The 23,633-nt window shown below is 42.1% G+C and overlaps 3 protein-coding genes across 7 annotated transcripts in view; 1 reads left to right on the top strand and 2 right to left on the bottom strand.

The window, feature by feature from the left end:
- Positions 1-7,520, bottom strand: part of ncoa2 (nuclear receptor coactivator 2) — a 49,685-nt gene extending 42,165 nt beyond the window's left edge. For 2 of the 5 annotated variants that reach the window (XM_017406613.3, XM_017406612.3), the window contains exon 1: positions 7,223-7,451. The gene's annotated coding sequence lies outside the window, so the exon portion shown is untranslated. Of the gene's footprint in view, positions 1-4,471; positions 4,542-7,222; positions 7,452-7,504 lie in introns of those variants that run through there. The other 3 variants (XM_025003822.2, XM_017406616.3, XM_025003821.2) reach the window with 3 other exon arrangements.
- Positions 7,521-9,840: 2,320 nt separating this feature from the next.
- Positions 9,841-16,863, bottom strand: tram1 (translocation associated membrane protein 1). The gene is made up of 11 exons (XM_017406815.3): positions 16,591-16,863; positions 14,492-14,555; positions 13,679-13,800; positions 13,115-13,231; positions 12,971-13,029; positions 12,780-12,864; positions 12,485-12,555; positions 12,268-12,372; positions 12,034-12,177; positions 11,691-11,842; positions 9,841-11,564 (listed from the first exon to the last, which is right to left on the bottom strand). Exons 1-11 carry the CDS (start codon positions 16,711-16,713, stop codon positions 11,494-11,496), a joined length of 1,113 nt encoding a protein of 370 aa, XP_017262304.1. The 5' UTR covers positions 16,714-16,863; the 3' UTR covers positions 9,841-11,493.
- Positions 16,864-17,001: 138 nt separating this feature from the next.
- Positions 17,002-20,866, top strand: xkr9 (XK, Kell blood group complex subunit-related family, member 9). Its single transcript, XM_017406463.3, has 4 exons — positions 17,002-18,454; positions 19,022-19,454; positions 19,548-19,741; positions 19,822-20,866. Exons 2-4 carry the CDS (start codon positions 19,156-19,158, stop codon positions 20,442-20,444), a joined length of 1,116 nt encoding a protein of 371 aa, XP_017261952.1. The 5' UTR covers positions 17,002-18,454; positions 19,022-19,155; the 3' UTR covers positions 20,445-20,866.
- Positions 20,867-23,633: the final 2,767 nt, after the last annotated feature.

Below are 23,633 nucleotides of genomic sequence, written 5' to 3' on the forward strand. Positions count from 1 at the left end.
AGGAGCATGGACAGTTGAAATCATTAGATTGCTTCAAGATCCTTGGAGCTCAGGTTGAGTCTCTATGGGGGTATAGCACGAGAAAGACTTTGGTATGATGTTACTAATCGTGTTTTAAAATCACGCCTACAAAAGGATTATCTAATAACTAGCTACAATCTTTTATTCGGTTCTAAAGATTTTGTGTGTTAATTTGGAAAATAAATTATCCGCTCCTCACCAGGTCTTAAAATCGAACAACCTGTAGATCACGATCACATCTGGCACTAAAATATCGAACTGTATTCGAATAGCACTAAATACAGGTGTGAATGGCCTCAAAGCCCAATAAAAGAGGTGGTCTGAACCTCGTATCTGCAGTAGTCTGAACACAATCCGTCCTGAGCAGCACTGAAGGACCTCCTGCTGAACGGACACAAGCAGCAGAGTTATTAATTGGTTTAAAGTCTGCTTCAGTTGCCAGCTGGTTAAAGATAATTTAACAGCCAACTTTGGAAATATTCTGAAGATACAGCGTGTTTGTTTTGTGCTTGGCTCAAAAGTTGACAGGATCTTAGAAATCAGAGCGGATCGCAAGATGCAGTGTGCAGAGTGCAGAGTTTCTCTTTAGTTCGCTTGTTCTGGTTGTTTTCAAATGCTGATTGGACCCGCTGTAGTCACTGTGAGCTATAATATTCTGTGTCAATCAGAACAACAGTCCGAGCAGCGTTATGTGACATTATATTCACCGAATTAAATACAGCGCTGATGTTAGCTTTCCAGTGGAGCTGTGTAAAACAGCTGACCGCTGCCAGTACATCATTTTATTGTGGTGGGTTTTTATAGGTTAAAAATCTCAGCCTTTGCGAAGTCAATAATCACATTTCATTTCTCCCATATCGCCTCTGTTTTGTAATCAAGAAATGAACTACAAAAAGTGCGGCACAAACAACGCTGAACCATGTTGATATAAAATATTGATATAGTTCAAATATCTGAATGTACTGCAACTTTGACAGAAACATCAGCAAACCTGCTGTCACTCTGATCTGACAGCCCACTGCATGTTTATCTGCATACAGAGCTGGTAATTAAATGTTAAAGGGGTACACATTTAAGTGCCAGGTGTGAACGCTCTTAATTAGAGCTGTCCAAATGCAATCAAATCACCCAAGATGGATATATATAGTGCTAGGTCTGAACAGGACCTTAGACAAACAACAACACATGACCCATTAGTAAAGATGCGGAAGTTTGTCACCTCTTAGATGCATCTTGACCGGCAATCTTAATGAATGTGAAAATAGGTGTCCTCTATGCAGCTAAAAAAAAGCAAGTATACTCTGTACTAAACCACTGCTTAATGAGTATGAGTTACATGCCAACTATGAGCAGTCTGCACAACACTTTATATACTGGGAATGCATGTTTTTGTTTTGAAACACGACAAATAAGAGGGAACTCAAGTTGATGTGCGCATATTTATAAATCAAAAATTAGCTCTGTATGGGCTCATGAAGTTGCTACCGCTATTCGCAGACCAAACAGACGTGGCACATTGCCACATCGGTGCGTGTTTACATCCAAAAAAAGCTGGAAATGCAGAATGTGCTACTTTACACACACAAGCCAATTTGAGTCTTTAACAGCTCAGAGCTCTCCTACCTTTCCAAAGCTGGACATTCACACAAGACATGACAAGAGACAAAGTTGCATCGGGCCCGGTTCGAGAGGTGACGCGTGAAAAGGACCGGTGGTTTTATGGCTGCACAACAACCACGTGTGATACACGTTTTATGAGGTTTTTGTATCGACAAGCTGTGTTTGGTTTTCATCAAGCGTGCGATTGTCCATCTATGACTAAAAAAAAAAGTCAACTTTGGTTTCATCTGTCCACAGGATACTCTTCAAGGTCTGGAAACTGAAAAAAATACAGTTAAATCTAAAGTTGCTTTCATTGTTGCAAACTTGCTAAGCAATAAAATGTGCTTTTGAGAAAATGCTTCAAATGGAAAAATGGCAAAGGAAATGATAAATGCTTTAATTATCAAATAACGCAACAGTTATGTGTTGTAAGAAAAGTCAGAAATAGCCTCTGGTAAAAAGTATACACTTAAAACGGCACTACAGTTGTTAGGTACTCATGTCAGGGCTTACTACTACAAATACCCTTAAGGAAATACTTTGACTTTGTTTAATTGTTTCACAAGCTAAACACTACTTAAATTATCCCAAGCAGAAAATTTTATTCAACCCATTAACACCTGATTTAACATGACAGTGCTCGTGTGTGAAGGGAATCTCAGGTCTTCCGAAGGAATACTTAAAGTATACATTTAGATTTAAATGCTGAATATATTTGTTTTTTTGCTCCGGGCTAATCAATATTGAGATTGCCTTTGCTTGATTCTTGTAGTGGAAAGTGTAACCAAATCATTTCTGGAAAGTGTGTAGTGTTAAACCACAGAGGTTCCCCTTAACAAGCTGTTGTTCACAAGACACACAGGGAAGCTGATTTGAGATCAGCTAATAACACAATGACAACGAGCCTTGAAGCAGAGACGGAGTTAATAATCCCCACTTCATCTCGTCCATGTCAAAGCCCTCTCAGCTTTCCATCAACCATCTCCGCTTCACTTAAGACGTCTCTTCTTTACCGCTTCGCCCTCCCCTCCCTCTCTCTCTCTCTCTTTCCGTGCAGCAAAACCCGGCCATTACCCCACAGCTCATCCCTCACGCCCACCCAAGACCTGTCACACTGCTGTTTCCATGGCGACACAAATGCAGAGACAGCAGGGTGAGATGCCCAGAGAGACAAGGCAAACAGATAACAAGGAGAAGGGTGCAACGTGTCAAGAATACAGCGTAGACCTTATACGGCGAGCGACGGACAGATAACATAGTGTAATCAAATTTGGTAAATCAAACTTGAATAGAAGCCACGTTTCCCTGTTTTTTCTTTGAACAAAGCGTACTTCGCATCTACCTTCTACTTTAGGTTTTAAACTTTAAAATGTCATCTGTGCATCCAATATCAAACAAACTGTGTCGCACTTATTAGGACTGCTTGTGTTGTCACTACAGCCCTGTTGAATACTGTTATCAGCAAAGTTTGTGCACCTAAACTGGCTAAATTTGGGGTCACAAGCAGGGCTGTGATCCCAGTACTTTAAAATGTTATAATCAATGTAACATAAGTGGGAATATTAATATCACAAAGAACTAAAGTTAACCACAGACCATTACATTTCAAGTATAGTGCTTTCATGTTCTGCTGCTAATAAAAATATTTGGCCAACCCAACAGACTCTGACCGGCCTTAATGTCCACTCCTGGTTTAGATGAGAGTGATGACAGATGAGAAAGTGAGGAATGATAAAATTGTGGGTTTATTGCAATTGATATTGTCATCACAATATTAAACAGTCACAACTTTTTACTAATACAACGCAGCCCTGGTCTCAAGGCTTTGTTATTTTCAGGGTTGATGCTGAAAAGTTTGGGAAGCGGTCCTAATTGTACGAAAAAACTGCATATTCCTTGGATGTTAATATGGTTTTACGTTCATCGAGATTCCACTTTCGCTCCGGACAGGAATATTTTTGACAAAGCACTTTAAAACTGAGCACTGAACTGCACGGTTTTTTAATCAGATGTCTTACTTTGGAAATTCAGGAATGATTTTAAAACGGGGTTAAATCAGTCAACATATTTAAGCTGCTTTGTGCCGTTAATCCAGGTAATATCAACGGAAATAAGTGAGATCAATTCAAGCTCGTTGCACAGAATTTAAACAAAAACTCACGTGATTTAGGACTTTACTTCCATACTGAGACAGAGAAACTATCAGTTCCTGAACAGCTCATCAGTACAGTCGTACTGAACACCTAAACGGCTTCAGACCAAAACAACAAAAACAAAGTGTTCAAAGAACAGACCATTTAGATTTCATCTGGAATGATAATTACGGCTGAAAAGAACCACAACAAAACACAAGCTTACACAACAATTATATTCTTGTATTGTAGTGTTGTAACGCCTAAAAAGACCTCTTTAATCTACTTTTTATTGCATTTTTAAAACTGTTCAAATCATACTCCGTCATCAAGCTTTCAGATTCTAAGTGTCCAGCTCGCGTTTTCTCTGATAATGACAGAAAAATCTAAAAGTTTTCTCCCCATTTGGAAAAAACAAAACAAACCTCAGTTTGTCTGCTGATTTGTAAAGACATTTTTTTCCTAATAACAGGGTATTGAAATTGCATTTACAGAGGGCATATAAACCTAAATACCAGACTGATTTATTAGCGCAACAGCAACAGGTACACGAACTGCAGCGTGTGCAACGGAGCAAGGGTCAAACGATTGACTACTGCATCACTCAGGTGACGCAACAGGGCAAAGGTCACTGCATACATGACCACAAGACTGCCATCAAGTAGGCACTGAAACAGATAGCTCTGGTTAGTTTGAATTAACGAATATGTACTTACATGGCACGAAGCTCAATTACAGCAGAAGAAAGCTGCTGCTCGGAGAAGTAAATCTTAGAACTGCATGAAGCCTGGGTGATCTCTTGCTTGCAATTAGCAAGCGAGAGAGCGATTGTGTTTGAGCAAAGTTACATAACAAGTATCACTCTGACACACACCTGTTGTGATCAAACGGACTACTTTCAGGAAACACCCAATGCTCTTTGCCAAGTTAATAAAAGACAACTTCCAGCCAGATTTCCTCGTGTAAACAGCCACACAGTTGGGCTTAAGCTGGGGTAAGTGCTTTTGTGAATTCACCCCCGGTCATTTGTGAACCATTTTCTTCTTTTTTTTTTTTGTTCTTGTTAATACAGTTCTTTAAACAGATCTAAAAGGTGTCTTCGCTTTGAAGTGTAAAAGAAAAGTTGGACGTTGGACCACGCTACACACAGTAAAGGAATGCAGCCTTGAATCTGAACAGGACCGCATTCCTTGTCACATGAAGGGAGGCGTGACAGATGTCAGAGGCTTGATCCTCAACTTATTTATTAGATCGAAATTTGACATCAGGCCAGCGTTGGTCACACTATTTTGCTTCTTTCAATGTGGAAAGCTGTATTCTGCCGTCATCTGCAGACGGGAACGATTGTAAAAAGCCAGTTTCTCACTAAAAATACCTTTACATTCCTCTTGATACAAGACACCCCATACTTCCATGCATGTAAACAGCCTTATTGAAAGGATAAAAGACCACTTTAGCTAAAATATGTTCCCTGATTTGATTTATTGTTACAAACATAATAGTCTAAAATCTCTCGCCGACACTGAGATGTACTACACAGCAACTGGTACCATTCAGTGACTTCTCTTCTTATGGATAAGGCCACTTTCATCCTCATAACAAATAAGAAGAAGTCAAAGTCTCTGCTGTATCTACCTGTTGGGGCTGTAATAAATTTATATGCTCCAGCTAATGCCAAGGTGTTATTAATTAAAAAAAAAAAAAGAAATGCACGATTCTCACAGCAACATTGCTCATTTTCATCTGCTCCAAAAGTTTCCTTCAGCGTGCCTGCTGGCAGCCATGACTGAGAGCCGTCCCAACGCATTCTCACAGAAGCGACGGGGCCGCAGCCAAACAGCAGCTGAACACCGCGTCGTGTTAAATCCCGCATCGGCGATGTGACAAGTACTGTGCACCATCAGGTGGGCAGAGTGATGCAACAGAGAGGCTGCTCGACTGGTTCCACGGGGGAGGCGTTCCTCCGGCGTTACTGAGAGAGAGAAGTGCTGACACTCATTGAAATGACACAAGCTGTCTGCCTGTATAGTCCTGAATCAGTCAAGCAGAAGAGCCCTTTGGAAGGAGAGTGCTGCACTCGAGACACAAGCGCAAGGCAACACGGCTACAGCCTCCAAGCAGCATCCAACCCCCCACACTTCTGCAGCGGCGCCTTGGATTTTCCAGAAAGCGTTTTCTCCGTTCAGTTGTGGGTCCAAACAAGGCTGTACGATATACTGTATCAGTGTCAACAAATATGATGTGCGCATGAGCGGCACGTAGGATGATCGGCAGCTCGATGCCCACCTTTCCCAAAAAGATAATGCCAATCAAACACTATGCTGGGTTTGCAGTGGCTTCCAAACATATAATCGATATTTTAAAGCTGCACAACTTTGGAAGACGCTTACATAATATCTTACAGTGAAGCAAGTTGGACACTGTTTGTTTTTCTTTTAAAACCAAACATGAACCATTGAAGCTCAAGCCTTTTCCATTTTCAAAGCAGCTACAGTCTCAAAATGTGTTTTATTAATTTACCCAATACTGTGCAGATCTACCTTCATGTCCACAATGACTTATTTATGTCCAAGTCATAGTAGTAATGTAATACCAGGCTTGTTCTTTACATATTTACAACTACTGCAAGGCTTTGGAAATATTGCAGGCACGGCATAGCTGCGTTTCTAGGGTTTCCTGTTATGGCAGCCAACTTTCTTGATAACTTTTTCAGACGTTTCAAGCTGTAGAGCACGTAATCTGGTAGTTAAGGGCATCGACAATCAATGCAAACAGAGCAGAAGAGACTTAAGCTCAGCAAAAAAAAACAACCAAAAAGGTCAAATGCAAAAAAAATAAAATAAAAAAAAGATCCTCTAAACACCTAACATGGCAAGTTAGCAAAGAGGCTTCGCTACAGCCACAGCACCGCTAGCTTGACACATTTTTAAACCGAGGGCTGTTTTGACTCATATTCTGCCAAAGAGAGCGAAACTAGCCACCGAGCTACGCGGTTAGCATGCTAGCTAAAACTGGCGAACTTCGTCCGGGCGCTGAAGAAACGGTCACTCGCTAACTCAGCACAAAAAAAAAAAAACAATGACACATGAAAGTAAACGTGCACGTCAAATTTAGCATTTTTTTTATTATTAAAACACACGCGGCTGTTCCCCCCCAACCTCCCCACCACCACCTCAAATACAAAACACTACAGCACGAAATAAATTCACAAACTCCTTTTAGTGTCCGTGTCGTCTAATTGAGTTATGTGCAGAAAGCGCTATTTGCCACAAGTAGCGGAGCTTAGCCGCAGAAGCTAACGGCTGCTAGCAGGCTAACGCCGAAGAGAGCGAGCTTCTGTCAGACAGACACACAACCGAGATTGAAGCCCCCGAATCGTGGATATCGCAACAACAACAACAGGAAAAAAAACACGCAGTTTCTCCCCCGCGGGAGAGGGGGGTGACGAAGACGTGGCGGCTACTTACGATGTGGCACTTTTCGCCGAGTCCCCGCCGTTAAAATCCGCTCAACCGAAGCGACTCTGACCTTCGCGGTAGTGGAACAACATTTCTGCTGGCTAGCTGCGCCGCCATGTTCCTCCTGCTCTGCAAGCCAATGCCGAGTGTTTATCTGACTGGTAGCTGCTATCCTCCCCCACACCGAACCAAATCACGGGGCTCCAACGACTCGGTTACCACCGAAGGAGGAGGAGGAGGAGGAAGAGGAGGGGGGGCCGGCTCGTCTGCAGCCCCTGCGGCCGTTTTTACCTGTCAGGATTACGCTTGTTTGGTTAATCTGCATCGCTCCGTGGACATTTAATCCGGGAGTCACCCGCACTGTTTCCATGCGCGCCGTGGTTGGGAGGATGTAAAAAACTACATTTCACGCTTTCTCATGTGCTAAAAGTTCACCATGCAGCTCGTTTCTCCTAAAGCGGAGGGGAATAAAGGTTGCAACACAATGCATGAAATTAAACTCCTTTTAAGCATCTTTAAAATGATTAAAATAAACGCTCTGCTGCAAGCAAAATTAAAAAAAATTAATCAGCTCCTAATTGTCTAAATTACTGATAATTACAACTGTCTTCAGTTCAGATTACTACAAATGGTGTTATTGCAAGTTTTGCTTCCCCTTTACTTTCATAACTTATTTAGTTAATTTTATTTACAGCATTTACAGTCAAATTGTACATAAGGGGGGGGGGGGGGGGGGGGGGAAAAGTAAGAAATGCTGAAACTTGTGCAACACCGCCTCCTAGTGGTGAGCTGCTTCCAGTCACAGTTCAGGTCGTGTCCTGAATTTTCTGAGGTTGGAAACATTTGGAGGGGAGAAAAGGGCCGAGAGGTCAAACAGGGGCGTCTGAAGGAAGTTTGCAAACAGGGGGGCAGATGGGGGGGCTTAATCTGGGGTGGCCCTCCGAAACCACGAGTCACAAAAAAGTTTTATTATGCTGTTGTATGAAGGCTTTTTGAAAAGCACTGATATAGACCTACCATATTTTCCGGATTATAAGGCGCACTTAAAAGCCTTCAATTTTATCAAAAAACAACAGTGTGCCTTTTAATCCGGAGCGCCTCATATATGTTTATGTTTAATCTTGCGCAAGGAGCACTCCAGATTTTTACACAATATCTGTAAAATTGACTGAATTACAGCCAGTTTGGGGGTTTTCTAAGGTCAGCTGGCTTTCGCAGCCATCTTAAAATGTGTTTGTATGATGGAGAGGATCATGGAATGATCGTTTCCTGGAAGTTTTGTTAAACTCCGTCCAGTGGTTCATGAAATATTTTGGTAACAGTCAGACAGAGCTGACTCTTAAACAAAGATCTTGTCCAATCTGGATGAATCTCAACTGCTACCGTACCAAATTTTAGGTCAATTTTTTGTCCAAGAATTTTGTTTTTTGTCAGTGCAGACTGTGGAGAATGTCTCGGAAGCTGAACTAAGTCAAACAAACTCATATAAATTATCTTCACCTCAGATATCCATAATTCAACTCAAAATGAACATTTTAGCTATCAAAGATGGCACAATTATCATTTGTTTTAGTTACTGGGCTGTTTTTAAGTCTTGTACTATTTTATTTTCTTATGTTTCGTGACTGCTGTCATGTCTTATTTGTCGTACTGTGCAGAACTTTTGTCTTGTAGTTGTTTTAAAGTCTTTTTAGAAATAAAACCAATACGGTACTCTTCTTTGGGCAACAGACATCACTTTTTCTTTCATGTGCACAGAGCTTCCAGATCCAGATATCCTACATTATTCCGATAAAGATGACTAACAGGTAAAAATGTCATTAATGATATCTAGGTTTTATATTATGACAAATTAAGAAATCTGTAGCTAGATAAATGTAATGACACATTAGGAACTCGACTGAAAACCGTTTTAACAGAAAACAGTTGAAATGTGAGTTTATTTTAGTAAATCCTGTGTTTCTTATAACCATAACTGCTCGTTGTAGACGGGAGGACTGTTTACTTTGTGATTATCTGGTGCTGAAAGCCTAATATACATGATAAGACATCAGCTGACCTAGGAAGAACGACGTTTACGATATCTCAAATGTTGATTGCGGATAAGAAAAAACAAATGTTATTTCTTTTTGACAAGTAGGGATGGATAACTGCAGTACATATCTAATCTAGCCATTAAAAGCTAAAATGCTACTTGAAAGGCCTTTTTTTGACATCTTAAGTTTCCTGATGGTTTAAGACATCTTTCATTTTAATTCTGACATTTTGACTTGGATGAACACTGTTAATCTGAGATCTGAGTGGAGTTTGATGATATATTAATCCACCTACCATCAAAGTAAGCTCTTGCGTTTCGCTTAAACTCAGCTGTCAGGTTTCCGATCTACGAAACGTCAGCTGCACGGCTTCTACGTTTGCCATCAGATAAAACATTTCCATTAAACAGAGAAGTAACCCCTCAAGTACCTTCGTCGTGTTAAAAATGTCTTAAATTTTACACGAAAACGAGTAGATTTCGACAAACGGCGTGGCTCGAAGTAATTTTTGTCATTTTTTTTTAACCAGATTGATTTATTTCTTTACAAAACAACCAACCAACCCCCCCAGGACAAATCCAGAAAACCAAACACTGTTGGAGTTAATCATAGTTCACACATTGTGTCTAAAATGACTAAATGGGTTCATTTCTTCTTTTTACAATACGTTTGTTACCTAGGTAACTCAATCTTTTAAATACAGTTGATTGGCCTCCATAGCTTTCTGACGTGTAAGTAAAAGGCATACGGTCAGCAACAGTCAACCAGGCCCATTTGGCACAGTCAATGGTGGGGATGGGGGATGAGAAAATATAAATATATTCCATCTGCAGTTCATGCTTTTACTCAAGAAAAAAACAAAACATTCTTTTGGGTGTTTAAGCTAAGCTATCATTCCACTTAAAACAATAAAAGAGGCCAAACTACACAAGACAATCATTCAGTCTAAATCACTAAAGAGATGCTTTCGCTGATTTCCATTTCATAAAAAGATACAGGATGAAAAACTGAAGAAAACGTGTCTTTAACAGCATTGTGGATACAGCTGCAAGCAACAGAGTCCATGACAAACGTGATAACAAAGCTGTTCTAATCTCTGATAATTAAATGCTACATCAGGTCACTAAATGGTTGCTGAAAGTACTGTACAATACTGAGCCATAAATGTACTTTACAGCATTCCAGCGGAATGGCTCCCGCTTTCCTCGGCTGCCTTTATACGCTCTAGTTCAAGAAGCAAAAACGGAAAGCTGAACTGCTGAATCGCAGCTTTCTTTCCATTTATAGGCGTAAATGGGTTAGAGTTGAACACTGGGAATTAATAATCACCTGTAAGTCTTCCAAGAGAAAGACGGGTGTCATCTGCAAACAAGCGCAGCTCACGGTTATAAATACAAGGCAGGGAGGGGGAAATAAAGTGGAATACACAGTATCTGATACAAAGTGGCTGCCTGGTTATTTGGGAAGAGATGTTCTGTCAGACAGCTGTAAGACGTTAGCAGCTTATCGGAGCAGGAAGTACGGAGAAAAGGGCAGAAGTCTTCATCCAGGTAGGCTGATCGGAAGCCAAACAAGAGCCCATTTATAGTTGTTTCTCTGGCTTGAAACCAATATAAAAGAATGCTACATTAGCTAATAATAAACTTCTATACTTCAGCGTAAAATCATTCGTTTAGTTTGACCTTTAGCTAGTCGTTAGCCTAGCCTGGACAAAGACTTCGGCCCTTTTCTTCTTACTCTGTGACTGATGTGACAGGTGATAACTATTAAAACCATCTGATAGAACATCACTTCCAAAAAGAGCAGACTATCACTTTAAGCTTCAAACGACCTGAAGTCGGGGAAACAAACAGTGAAGTGATCGTTCCTGAAATTTTAAAATTACACACTGTACAAAAACAAGTCATATCAATAGGCACTTCTTAAATAAGGTCTTCTTTTCCTTCAGTTTATTTGAGTAATTATTCTTTTTTTGTTTTTGTTTTTTCATTCAATATGGCACGGCAGGGCAAAAGACTCGGAACGACAAGCAAAAAAAGCTAAAACGGCCCTGGGAGCTCCAGCTGGGAGGTCCGTCCTGTGTGGGGGGTCGAAAACGCACATCAGGGTCAAGGAGCCGAGGAATCTGCCGGCTTGGACGCGGCCACGAAGACCCCAGGAGAGATGGTTCTTTGAGATAGGCATGTGTGTGAACGGGGGGGAGAAAAAAGGGGGCAGAGGGGGAATGTATTCTCCTTGCTCTTCTTACGAGGACTTCTCTTTCCTCGATCTGGGTGAATCGGCACCGTGAGAGCTCACTCCATTTACTCCGTTGGCTGGAAGCAAATCGCACAACCGAGTTAGCAAAACAAAACAAAAGATCACTGCAGATTTTAATAACGGTTCGTCTGTTTTACCAATGCTCTGATGTTCACGTTACATGAGCGCTCCTGCCCTCTCACCTTTATCTTTCTTTGATTTGCTCTTAGAAGGAGCTGGTTTCTTTTTCAAGGTCTGGGCTTCAGCGTGCTCCCTCCATCGGCGCAGCTGAAAGTTGATAAACTTCCACATCATGAAGGCCTGCGTGAAGCAGATGGCTGCCAGGACGTTCAACCTAATAGACGAGAGGCAATAAATGGATGAGTCATTAAATGTTCCGTGAAGCTTCGTGCAGCCACCAGCAGCTCTTCTGTCTGTCTGCTGAGGCGCATGTAGCTGATTCCCGGTCCGCTCTTTGTCCAGAATCTCAAATAAAAAAGTGTTTAAACGCCTCTTTCTCCTGTTGTTCCTTCATGTTTCACTTACCGAACAAAGAAAATGTTGAAGTTCCCTGCAGCCAAATCAAAGCCTTGATTCTCAGCCGTGGAGAGCCCAAAGCCCACGGTGAGGACGGACAGGGACAGGGTGAGCAGCCGTCCGAGGACAAACAGGACAGCCCAGACGGTGAAGCTGTGAGACCAAAAAAAAAAAAACAACGATCATCACGGAGCATTCAAGACTTTCGAAATCCAATATTGTTCCTGCCAAATAAAAACTGACCCCATTTGTCTGCTCTCGTTGCTGAAGTAGATCAGGCGGGAAAAGTGGAACAGGAGCTCGACGAAATAGTGCAACACCATCAGGACCAGGCCCAGACGGTTCAGGCTGGAAGACACAAGCGGGACGACTTTAGAGCCACTGCAAAGGCCGCAGCGTACAAACAAATGCTTCATAATTCCGCTCTTAATTGCAGCCTCTCGGAGGCGGCAGCGCTTACTTCAGCACGTAGGCGCCAGCGATGTGGACCAGGTACAGGAAGATGTAGACAAGCTGACGTGGAATGTCCTCCTGAACGGTAAACACAAAGAGGACGGGGAGGCCAAGAGTGGTCAAAATGTTTACAGCAGCGTGGTTGTGCACGGTCATTTCAGCAAGGAGGGGATGATTCGTCGAAACAATAACACATGGCCACAAGGAAGTCAAACAGGAAAAAGCCACGGCTCCAAACAGAAGTTACATTACGTCATCTTATCCCAAAACGATTCATCCGCCTTACCCTCAAACACACTTACTTTCTTCGTCTTTTGGAAATAAAGTTCTGGGAGAGAATGTAACCAGTAGCCCAGCTGACAAATGTAGAAGAATTTCATCTGGAACCTGAAAGAGAAGAAGAAGTTTCCTTTTCAGCGCTCTTAAAATAACCCATGTGGCAAACATTCGTTTCTGCTTATCCACAAATAACCGCTGTGATTCTGAGACTTACGGCATCAGAGTGTGAGGGTAACCCTCCCACAGTGCGACGGGGTTGGACAGGAAGTTCTCCTAAGAACAAAAGACGCTTTTAAATTCAGCGTGAGGCCGAAATCAAAAGCCACCAAAGACAATACGAGCTGACGGCCGCACGTACAGAAAGCAGGATACTTGTGCCCCAGCCGAAGGAGAACAAGTAGAAGGCGCTGAGCTGGCCCGACTCGTTAAATTTGCTGTGCTTGGTTTTGGAGAAGTGCTTCTTCCTGTTGATTTTCTGCAAAAAGAGAACAATAAAAAAAGCAGTTTTTGAATGAATGCATATTTTCCCCATCGCCTTTCATGCAGCTGTAACCGTTTTGGTTAAACCTTAAAAATAAAGTGCATTACTTTCATGAGAAATAACCTCATCTAATATTGCAATTAGTCAAGCTCAGGATATGTGATGTGAATGACTCTCAGCTACAGCCATGCCAAATTTTAGCTAAATATCTATAGAACTGACTGAGTTATGGCCATTTTTGAGTTTTTTTAAGATCGGTTGGCTGCGGCTTCCATCTTGAATCGGGTTAATTCTAATAGTTAATTAGTTGTAGATTTACATCCGATCATTACCTTCTGCAAACACGGTAAAAACATCATCGCCCGCCTTTGCTTTCCGGCGCTGAGTGACGATATAAAAATCGATTTCAAAAATATTTGCTCGCGAGTCCGGTCCACTTACGTCCAACACGTACTCCTGGATGATGGCGTGCATGATGATCGCCACCAGCATGTAAAAGAAAATGGTCGCCAGGTCCTTGATGCCGTGGTGGAAGTGGTTCACCGCCGTCTCCTCTGGGCCGTCTGCGGCACAGACACACCGTCAGGACGTTAGGATTCATTCGTACGCCAAACACGGGCTACACCTGGCTCACGGAACCCCCGTGGGAATTTCAAAGAAATACTCAAGTTTAATCATCCTGAATCCTGAAAGGGTGGAGTTTGGATTAGTGCGTCTCGACTGTGCGGAATTACAAAACCACCAGAAGAAATTAGTCCAATCGTTTGCAAAAGTCAGTACTGACATTAAAAACACGATCATTTCTGAATCATCTCTATCTCTCTTTCGAGATTTATTTGTCCAACGCAGGAGACGAGTTGTAAATAAGTTACAGAAACGGGTCAGCGGTGAAGCCTCGGATGAAAGGAAGCAGCTGGCAGCCTGCGAATGTGCAACACAGTTTGAATACATCCCGAGGTCGAGCGCTCTTTCAACAAAAGTGTCTGGAATTGGCAAAGAAAGCGCTCACCTTGAATCAAATTGGGAGTCCTACATTGCACCTCAGCCTAAATTCGTCCCGAGCAACCTTGCCACTAGAGAACTTTATAAATCAGGCAGACTAAATTTAGCTTCAATGAAGAGGGGAGGAAAAAAGGAAAAAGAAGAGCTCTTTAATGGGTTTGTCTAAGGCCACGTAAGTACCGCTCTGGAATCCAAATGAGAAGCTTGCAGCAAGAAAACACTACGTTACAGAGCAGAGGCTGTTTCTCCTACCGTTTGTCGAGATCGTCACATTGTACTGGACAGTAATGAATATTACTGCGAACTTTGAGGTGACCTGTGAATAAAAAAAAGAAAAGAAAAGTACATAAGTTACAAGAATCCGCACATGAACAAAGCATACTGTCAAATTAAACATCTCACAATCATTTTAAGTATTGGATTTACATGTTAATGTTAATATCAGAGTGTAAAAGGGAGTTTTGAAGTCAAGCTGGCACCATAAATTAAATCATTAGGCTCAGAGTGTGGAAAGGTTGGTTATATTTGAGATTATGAGAAACTAAACGAGGTGACAGACTTATTAGTTATTTAACTTATACATAAAAATGACTAAAAGGCTTGCTGCAAATGGATTTTGTTATGTTTTTTTAAGAGGAGTTACTAAATCATGTGTGAGGAAAACTATTACATTACTAAGACAAGCAAATCAACCACATCAAAGCAGCCGATATTACTTATAACGACGACGTCCTTCACAACAGAAAAGCACTGTGGGCAAAAAAATATTATTAGACTCAAAAATGATGCCTTCTCTGGTCGTCTTCACCGATATAATGACCATAACTGCCTCCATTCTAAGGCAAATTTATTCAAAACTGCATCACAGTTGTAAATGTAGCTATGTCATAATTATGAGACGGGATCTTATATTTATGAGACACCAGAGTCAAATTTTTAAATATCACAATGAGATTTCTTAATTGAAAACACGAGACTTGTAAGTCATAGTAATGAGACAGTAATTCAATAATGAGACTGCTAAATTAAAATTAGGAGACTGTAAAGACAATTATGAAACTGACAAAATGTGGTCATGAAACAGCAAAGTCACAATAACGTGACTGTTATAATTATAGGAACAACGACTGTATAATTATGAGACGCTAAGTCACAATAATGAGATGAGACAGTGATGAGATTGCTAATTTATAACTATGAGTCTAGTAATTCAAAACAAGTTACAGAGTCAATAACAAAAATGCCAAGGCATATTTGTGGGACAGTTAAGTCATAATTAAAAGATTACTATATCATAATTATGAACCTTATTAATGAGATACTGAGCCATAATTATGAGACGCTAAGTCATTAATGAGGCATCATAAATATGACTTAGAAATCTCAATCATGAGCCATAGTAATGAGAAAGTTAACATAATGAGTTAGTAACTAATAGATGAGACAGTAAGTGTCAAATCCCCCTCATCACAATGACGGAAATGTGCTTTCACAATAAGGCAGGGACGACTAATTATGTCCATCCATCCGTCGCTTGTTCTGGAGTCGGGACACAAGGGGTAGCAGCATGATTATGAAGGATTCTAGGACCAACTTAAAACTAATTATTTGACTATTGCAGCAAACCAGCCGCCGCTGCGGGACTGACATTTTACTTTGAAGGAGCCTAACCGGAAGCAGCTGTAACTATGGCCGCCAGCTGGACGGCCGAGCGTCGCTCTGCCTGTCAGGATGGAAACAGGCGTTTATATTAAACAAACCTGGGGAATTTAAAGCGAAGCACGGGGACTTTAAATGCAGAACGAACGCTTTCCGGCCATCCTCTGCCGTGTTTTGAAGCGCTCGGCAGCGTCGAGGGGCAACTTTCAGTTTTTCGCTCGCTGTGTGATTGCCACGTAACACATCGACGCACAAACAGAGGCGAGCGTTGCAACATATACAAACAGCTGAGGGCGACGCAGGCTGGCTTCTTCTTTTTTTAAAATTGCAACACAGACATGTTTAAGCAAGTAGGTTTGCATATAAATAACAATTTTCTGCATTTCCCCCTCCCTTGTGGAGAAAAGAATAGGCCTGGAGACGGGGGGTTAATTTCAAGAAACCGCCAGATGGAAAGTGAGCTCGATTTCCGAACTAACTTTATCGTGTTTAAAACGTATTTAAATAATGAATAAAAAAAAGAAGAAAACGACAGATTTGTCTCCTGGGATGAAAGCGAAAACGGGACCACGGTTGTGCGGAGAAAACTTTCGATCGAGGGGGAGGAAGTAAGACGAGAGACAGCCATGTCGGTTCCTAACAGAACAGATGGGCTCTCCGCAGAGACCAAGCCGCTCAACATGTGGGCTCACCTCAAACATCAGCCCGAGCAGGAACACCATAGCAACACAGGAAACAATATCTGCATGGTTCTGGATGACAAACTCGTGGCTCAGCACCGGCGTGTTTTTGTTCGTCTTTTTCCGGATGCCCATGTCGACGCGCTTCGTCGGACTCCTTTTCTCTCTACGCGGCGCAGACGCGCTTCTTTTCCTTTCCTTTCCAGACGGTGCGGTATTACTCTCCCTCTCGGTGGCTCGCAGCTCGCCGCGCTTGCTTCACGCACAGGGCCAGGCAGCTATTGAATGGCGTGTCACTCTCCTGTTAGTGGGAGGATCCGCGGAAAAGAGAGGCGCTTTACGCGCAGCAGAGACGACAGCTGCCGCTCTCTGTCGCCCCCTGGCGGCTTGGAGTGTAAGGGGAAGCCTCCGGACGTCGCTCTGAATCCACAGTCCTGAGAAGGTTAACCCCACAAGAACGGCTCCAAATTCAATTATGTTGCTTTATATTGATGTTTAAATGTACTTTGACTGTTATATACTTTAACACTTTACATTGAAGGCAGGTAATTCAAGTTACCCTGATAAAATAAAAAAAGTCAATTTCAACCCAATTGTTGTTTATTATAATTGATTTAGTGAGAATAGCCTCCTGACTACCAGGAAAAGGAATATTGTCCAGTCTTTGTAAGGTAATGAGCCCCACCCCCTCACGTCTGGTCTCATTGAAAAGCCCTAAATTTCCTCTGTAGATAACAAAAAGGAGTTGCTTCAGTAGTATGCAGTGGGTGGGAAATATTCAGGTTTACAAATGTCCTCCACAGAGGACAAATTCTAACTACTGGCAGTCAGGAGGATATCAGCACCTGGATGGTGACTCTGGCAAATGCTGTTTTTTTTAGACAATAGTTGGCAAATTTATTATGAAAGCAAATTCCCTGCATTTTAAAATCCTAATCTGAAACTGCAGCGTAAAAGTAAATACTGAAGTACAAGTACCTGAAACCTGTAAAGCCTGACTTAAGTGAATAGTTTTTCGCCAGACAGGGCTGGGCTGCATTTTGGTTTTGTTCAAGCAGCACCTCACACCAAAAAAAAAAAAAAGGGTTTAATGGAAATTTTAGGCTCCTAATCTTCTCTATGTGAGTTAGTCTGGCCCACAGATTAACAAGCAAAAATCCAACCGGTCTGTGAACTTTTTACTCGTCGTTAGTGAATGTTGAGGCGTGTTCTAGCTCCCTTCACCCTTTGAAATGCATGGAAGAAAATTCAGCACAGCAAGTATCTGTGTTTTGGCTCAGGAATGCATAAGATATAAAAGATAATGCACTGCCTCAGTGAGTTATGGCTTTAAAGTTTCATCTTTATTGTTATTTAACTATTTTTACTGAGGGTTTGAAGGCATTTACAGTTGTAAAACCTCACTTTTAGAAATAGCAAAGAACAGCTAGCTTTTAGAATGAAGGAAAATGTAATTACTCACTTCCAGTTATCAGTCAGATTACAGGAAAGCTGCAGGGCGAGGTGCAACGTCCCTTTTTCGCTCCCATCGTTCAGTGCAACCAAAAGATAAACTTTTCTGTGTTTATCTGACATCTGAGATTCAGCCTGGGAAATCTGAGGCATTTCACCCCTTATTTTGGCTTGGGTTTAAGTCAGGGAAGTGTTTAAAGTTCTGAAGGATGTAAAAATGTTGCGTGGAAGTGTTAAACCCTGACTCATGCACGCACACACCCACATATTTCAGCACGGCGCTTATGACATAATTACATGTGGCTTGTTTAACAGTATTAGTTCAATGGTTTATAAGGTGGGGCCAAGAATTAGTGCCAAGGAAAGAGAAAGAGACTGTAGGCTGGGACTGAAAGGAGCTCTCTGGACAAAGTTTCCCAGGAAGGTTTGTACACTTTTTAAATTATTTTGTTTAATAATTTGATGTGTGCGCGAGTGCTTTTCTGTTCCTGCGATCTCAGCTGGACAGCAAATGCTCCGACTGTGTGTCACCTTCAAAACAATTAGACCAATTTGAGATAATGGCAACATGACACACAGGGAGAGCTTCAGACGATTCGTGCTATGGGAGGAAATATTAATTTAGGTTATTTTAAAAAAAAGCTTTATCTTCGATGAACTTGAAACACCAGCTTCACCAATGAAGGAATAATTTAAAAAATGTAACAATGTCTTGGATTACCTTTTTTTTTTGCTATTTCAACATTTAAAAACCAAACTATCAACTGCCCACGAGGAAAATATGTTCTATTTTATTTAAGAGGTTTGTGTTGTGATATTCGTTGATAATGAAACTGATTTTATTCGATATGTAAGCACCGTTTATCAGAATTAGATAGGATAAGTTGTTTATGACAGATCGAAGGGCAGGAGGAGATCATGTAGCGCCTGACCTGCTGAGTAATCGTCTTAAGTCAGCTGTATTTTTTATTCTGTTGTAATGCTTTTGCAGAGCGATCCAAATGGCACCTGCAAGGTTGAGAGCAGCCAGCGGCGTCTTTTCTCTGGAAATTTCAGAGCAGGTTTGGTCGTGAAGTGATTTCTGTCCTGAAACCAGAGGAGGAACAGCTTTAAACCAAGGCCAGGATGGAGCAGTCAGACACCCGCTTCTCCAAACTGCGGTGGCTGTTAGCCGTCGGTGGTTTGGTCTTGTACGTGGTGGACACTGGGACAGACGTTGCACTGGTTGTGGGATATTTTCTAGACAAACAGTACACTTGGAGTGGCTTGACGGTAATGTTCATCCTGACTGGGATGCTGGTGACCCAGATCTTCAGCTACGCCTGGTTCCGGGACGATATGAAGAACGGAGAGCAAATCACCGCCGGCATGTCGAAGAGTAAATCTGCTGCCCTGCACGTGTTCGGCATGGGGATCTTCACGAGGTACGTGAATGTTGTTAGATGCTGATTTGGCAGTAAGAGAGATGATTCAGTTTGTTATATGGCACAATGACACGCTCTTTGACTTTGCTTCAGGTATTACCACCTGCTGAAAGAAGGATCCAGAGTGGTTTGGACAACAGAAGACTCTTCTGAAAAGCACCACAGACTCTTCTGCATGGCTTCTGATCTGAGCATGCTGAAGCTTTTCGAGACCTTCCTGGAGAGCGCTCCTCAGATCCTTTTACAACTTTATATACAAGGATCTAAAGAGTGGCCACTCTTCAAAAGTAAGTAGAGTCAGAAAAACAAAATCTGTGTATCTAGCGTTTCAGAATCACCATTTTAACCACTCGTTTTATCCTTTCAGTTATATCCGTGGCCTTCTCTTTCTGTAATATGGCCTGGTCCTTGGTGGACTACAGATGCTGCCTCCGTAAGTCTCTTCCTCACATCACCGACATGCCCTCAGGCCTCCCCACGGCCGTCTACCTCCTCTACAAACTCGGCACCATCACCAGTCTGATTCTCAGCTACAGCCTCCTCCTCACACTCAGCATCTACAGCACCATCGCCTTCACCTTGTTCTGGCTGCTGGCGACGACATGGGCCCACTGGCTCCAAACTGACTTCTGCTCAGCCAGAGTCCTTGAGCTTCTGTACCGGGCTGTCGTGGGAGTTGTCCTCATTTTCAGCTTTTTCAATGTGAAAGGAAAAAACACCAAAGAAGCCATGATTATCTATTACGTCTTCTACGGTGTTATAAGTGTCACGGCTCCGTTATCATTGGCTCTTTTAAAGCCAGAGCTGCAAAAAACAGTATATTTTTGGACAGTCTGTGGTTTGATCTACGGAGGTTTATTGGTGGGGCTGCTGTGTCTAGTTTTGTATTATCGCTTCCTGCACCCCAGAGCCCCTGAGGCAGATGAGGTGGACGGCCTGAAGACGGAAACAGTGACACCAGAAAGATTAAAGACATTTATGCAGCCTTGACTGAGGGTCTTTTAAACTATTTAACTTGCTGTGAGGAGTAAACACTTATCGATCAAGAGGACTATCAGAAATCAAACCAGTTACCTTAATATGTTTAGAAGTCTCCAGACTAATGCAGGTTCTGACTATCACCCACTGTCAAAAGGCAAAAGGCAAGTGGTAATGTTGTTTTCAGGCTGAACCTCATTTATTTCCTTTAATAGATGTCCCTTATTTGTGTTTGTTTGCACATTTTGGAAAGAAACTGTAATACACATGCTCAACACAAGATGGTGCTATATTCACATGTATATATTTATTTATTTAGTCATTTTCTCAGAGCAGTGAGTTCGGACACTGCTGTCATATGGTACTGGCAAAAGTTTTAGACATGTGGAAAAAAATATAAATTATAAACTACAAATACTTTCATAAATATATAATCTGCCTTTTATGCACTTTTTAAACTGAAAAGTGAGCTAACTGAAAATAAAATCAGCAACAAATCATTAATTGTTGTGACCATTCTTTGTTTTCAAAACAGAATTAGTCCTTATTTACACAAAGTCATGGATTTAGTAGGATCATATCCAAGTTTATGATTAACCAGTTTTATCAGGGAAGTGCTGATGATCATTATTTTTAAAAAGAAACCGAAACCAGCCGTGTAGGAGATGGTGGTGTATGGCGAGAGGTGCAATAATGCGTGTCTGCGGGCAACAGTGAAGCACGGCGGAGGTCTCCGCAGGTGTGGGGCTGCTTTCCTGCAAACAGCAGGATTTTGGTTAAATATGTCACCGGAGTTGTCCGGTGACATATTTCTTCTGCAGCAAGACCTCAGCTTCAAACATATAATTAAAATAAATAAGAACCACTGGTATGGCCTTCAGAGACCTGATGTCATCATCATCAAGTAAGTCTGTGATTGATCCGAAAAAGTTTCCTTTCATCTTTAATTGTTCTCATATTATATCAGCTACCCGTTATGCTCTATCTCATAATTATTCTTACAGACTGAAAAAAACCCAAACTAGCAGCTAAACACCCCCGTCCTGCTCTGAAACGATGGAGGCAGAGGTCACGGATGAGCTAACTAGAAATAATAAACCAGTTCTAATTTTGTTTTGACTGCCAGCAGAATATTGTGGGAGAGAGAGCCGAGGACGCAATTTCTTCTTGGCGAGGGCTGGAGGAAGAAAAGTGGGGGTGTTGAGGCCCAGTGTGAGCTCACCTGGGAGTATCGCTGACAAACCACAGGGCCCTGAGAGCTCAGAGTGTTTTGGCTCTTAAATAAGGGCAACTTTTTTTTTTTTTTTTGTGTCATCCTCTTGTTTAATTCCACCGAACCCCGCGGTTGTTTACTCCCAAAGACTCCTTGAACCTCCATCTGTCGGGTCGTGCTCCGTCAAAAGCACCCCATAAACTCCAAACTCCGGCAAACACAAGCGAGTGACTTTTGCTGGAGAGGAAGTGAATCCCTGCCAGGTCATTACCACACAGAATTCAGTTTTATTGTGGAGCCAAACTGGACACACTGATAGAAAGCAATCAACAGAGTTCGAATGGACACAAATTTACATGCATAACTAGATTAAAGGAGATATTTCTGCTCAAAGGGAGGATTTGTCATTGACAGGAAAACAAAAGCAAATCCTCCTTTGCCTTTAAGATGATGGATGCGCCCCTCTTTGGTCTCTACTGTATATTTGCTTGGGCTAAAAGGACTAATGCAACGTAAACCTGCCAAAAGGACTTTTACTGGGAGAAGATGCATGCGTCCTGGGCTGGAGTCCTGAGCAGTCGTCTCCTCTCTGTCATCCTCTTGCTTTAGTTAAACCGCACATACTTCTGGCTGTAACTCACCGCCGAGCGCTTTGCCAAGCAGCAGTCACAAGTCATTGGGATGAAATGTGTTGAGTAAAGCGTTGCCTCCCTCCCACTCCACGAGAAAACAAGCAGAAAGAGCTCTGGCTTTTGCCGTCCCCACTGTAATTTCCCCTTCTGGCGCTGAGAGCGTAATACCGAGTAATCTGTCCCTCCGATCTCACTGAAAAGAAAAAAAAAGCACTCCCCTCCTCCCCCCCAAAAAACACCGGAGATCTCAGTGAGAAGTTGAGAAACTAGAGGTAAATCAAAGACGATGATATGTATACAAGTGGGATCTCCGGAGCAGAAAAAGCTGTTGTGTCCGCAAAATACCCCATGAACCACTGAATGGATTTAAGTGAAACATGTACATAACTGATCAACTTTTAGGGTCAACCCACTTCAAGATGGCTAATCAACCTTGGCGAACACATAAATGGCTATAACTGAGCGACACTTTGGTGTGGTAGTAGCTGAGAGTCATTCACAACAGATACTCTGAGCGCTAACATCTCATGATATTGTTTTTTTTTTTCAAGATATGACCAAAACAGCTGTAACGCCATCATTTCTCAACGCAAAATGTTTTTTAAAACCTTTCTCATGAAAGCAGAGAGTGATATGTATTCCGACAAGAAATGCCAGGCCTTTAATTTCCTCTTTCGTCAAAGACAGGTTGTGACCCGTTATCAAAACGACACAAACGCTAAAACATAACCTGTCGTAACCGTCAGCAGCTAAGTTCTGTCATCTCCCCTCGGAGTCTACACGAATGACCTCTGACCTCTTCATAACCACCACTAGACCTTTTTTTTTTTTTTTAAACCAAATCTTATCTTTTTGTTTTCAGTCACCACATCCTGTAACAGCCGGTCAGGACGGGGACATTCTTGGCATTCGCCATCGCCACAATTTGTACAGACACAATAAACCCACAAAGGCAGGCTGTTTTTCATTACGGCTTCAAAGTCCATATAAACCATGATTAATGAAGCCCGGAGATGCTGTATGTCTTTAATTATTATGACCTGGCTGCTGCAGATGCATTAGCGGAGTTGGCGATCTGTACACGTCTGCATGGCGCATTCTGGCAGCTTTGTCTCATTCTTGAGGAATTCCCCGAATAAGGAAGGAAGGTATAAGAGAGGAATGACAAAATCTCTCCCCCCAACCCCTCCTCCTTTCTCTTTTTTTTTTGCAGTGGCTCTGAGATTTCTCTAATCACCGTACACGCATGCTTACGAATGAGTTGGGGCAGTGACAGATTGGAGAGCAGGCTGAAGATAATTACATGCAGTGGGCTGGTGTGTGATCAGAGCGTGGCATTGCATTACCCAGAGGGTT

Source organism: Kryptolebias marmoratus, linkage group LG21 (assembly GCF_001649575.2).
Source record: "Kryptolebias marmoratus isolate JLee-2015 linkage group LG21, ASM164957v2, whole genome shotgun sequence".
NCBI lineage: Eukaryota > Metazoa > Chordata > Actinopteri > Cyprinodontiformes > Rivulidae > Kryptolebias > Kryptolebias marmoratus.

Bases quoted from the DNA above. Each gene is read 5' to 3' on its own strand.
- tram1 (XM_017406815.3), bottom strand. From the start codon at position 16,713: ATGGGCATCCGGAAAAAGACGAACAAAAACACGCCGGTGCTGAGCCAC. The intron at 14,556-16,590 runs GTGAGCCCACAT...TTTTATTCACAG, and splicing joins TGCTCGGGCTGATGTTTGAG to GTCACCTCAAAGTTCGCAGT. The intron at 13,232-13,678 runs GTAAGTGGACCG...CTCTTTTTGCAG, and splicing joins TCCAGGAGTACGTGTTGGAC to AAAATCAACAGGAAGAAGCA.
- xkr9 (XM_017406463.3), top strand. From the start codon at position 19,156: ATGGAGCAGTCAGACACCCGCTTCTCCAAACTGCGGTGGCTGTTAGCC. The intron at 19,455-19,547 runs GTACGTGAATGT...ACTTTGCTTCAG, and splicing joins GGCATGGGGATCTTCACGAG to GTATTACCACCTGCTGAAAG. The intron at 19,742-19,821 runs GTAAGTAGAGTC...TTATCCTTTCAG, and splicing joins AGAGTGGCCACTCTTCAAAA to TTATATCCGTGGCCTTCTCT.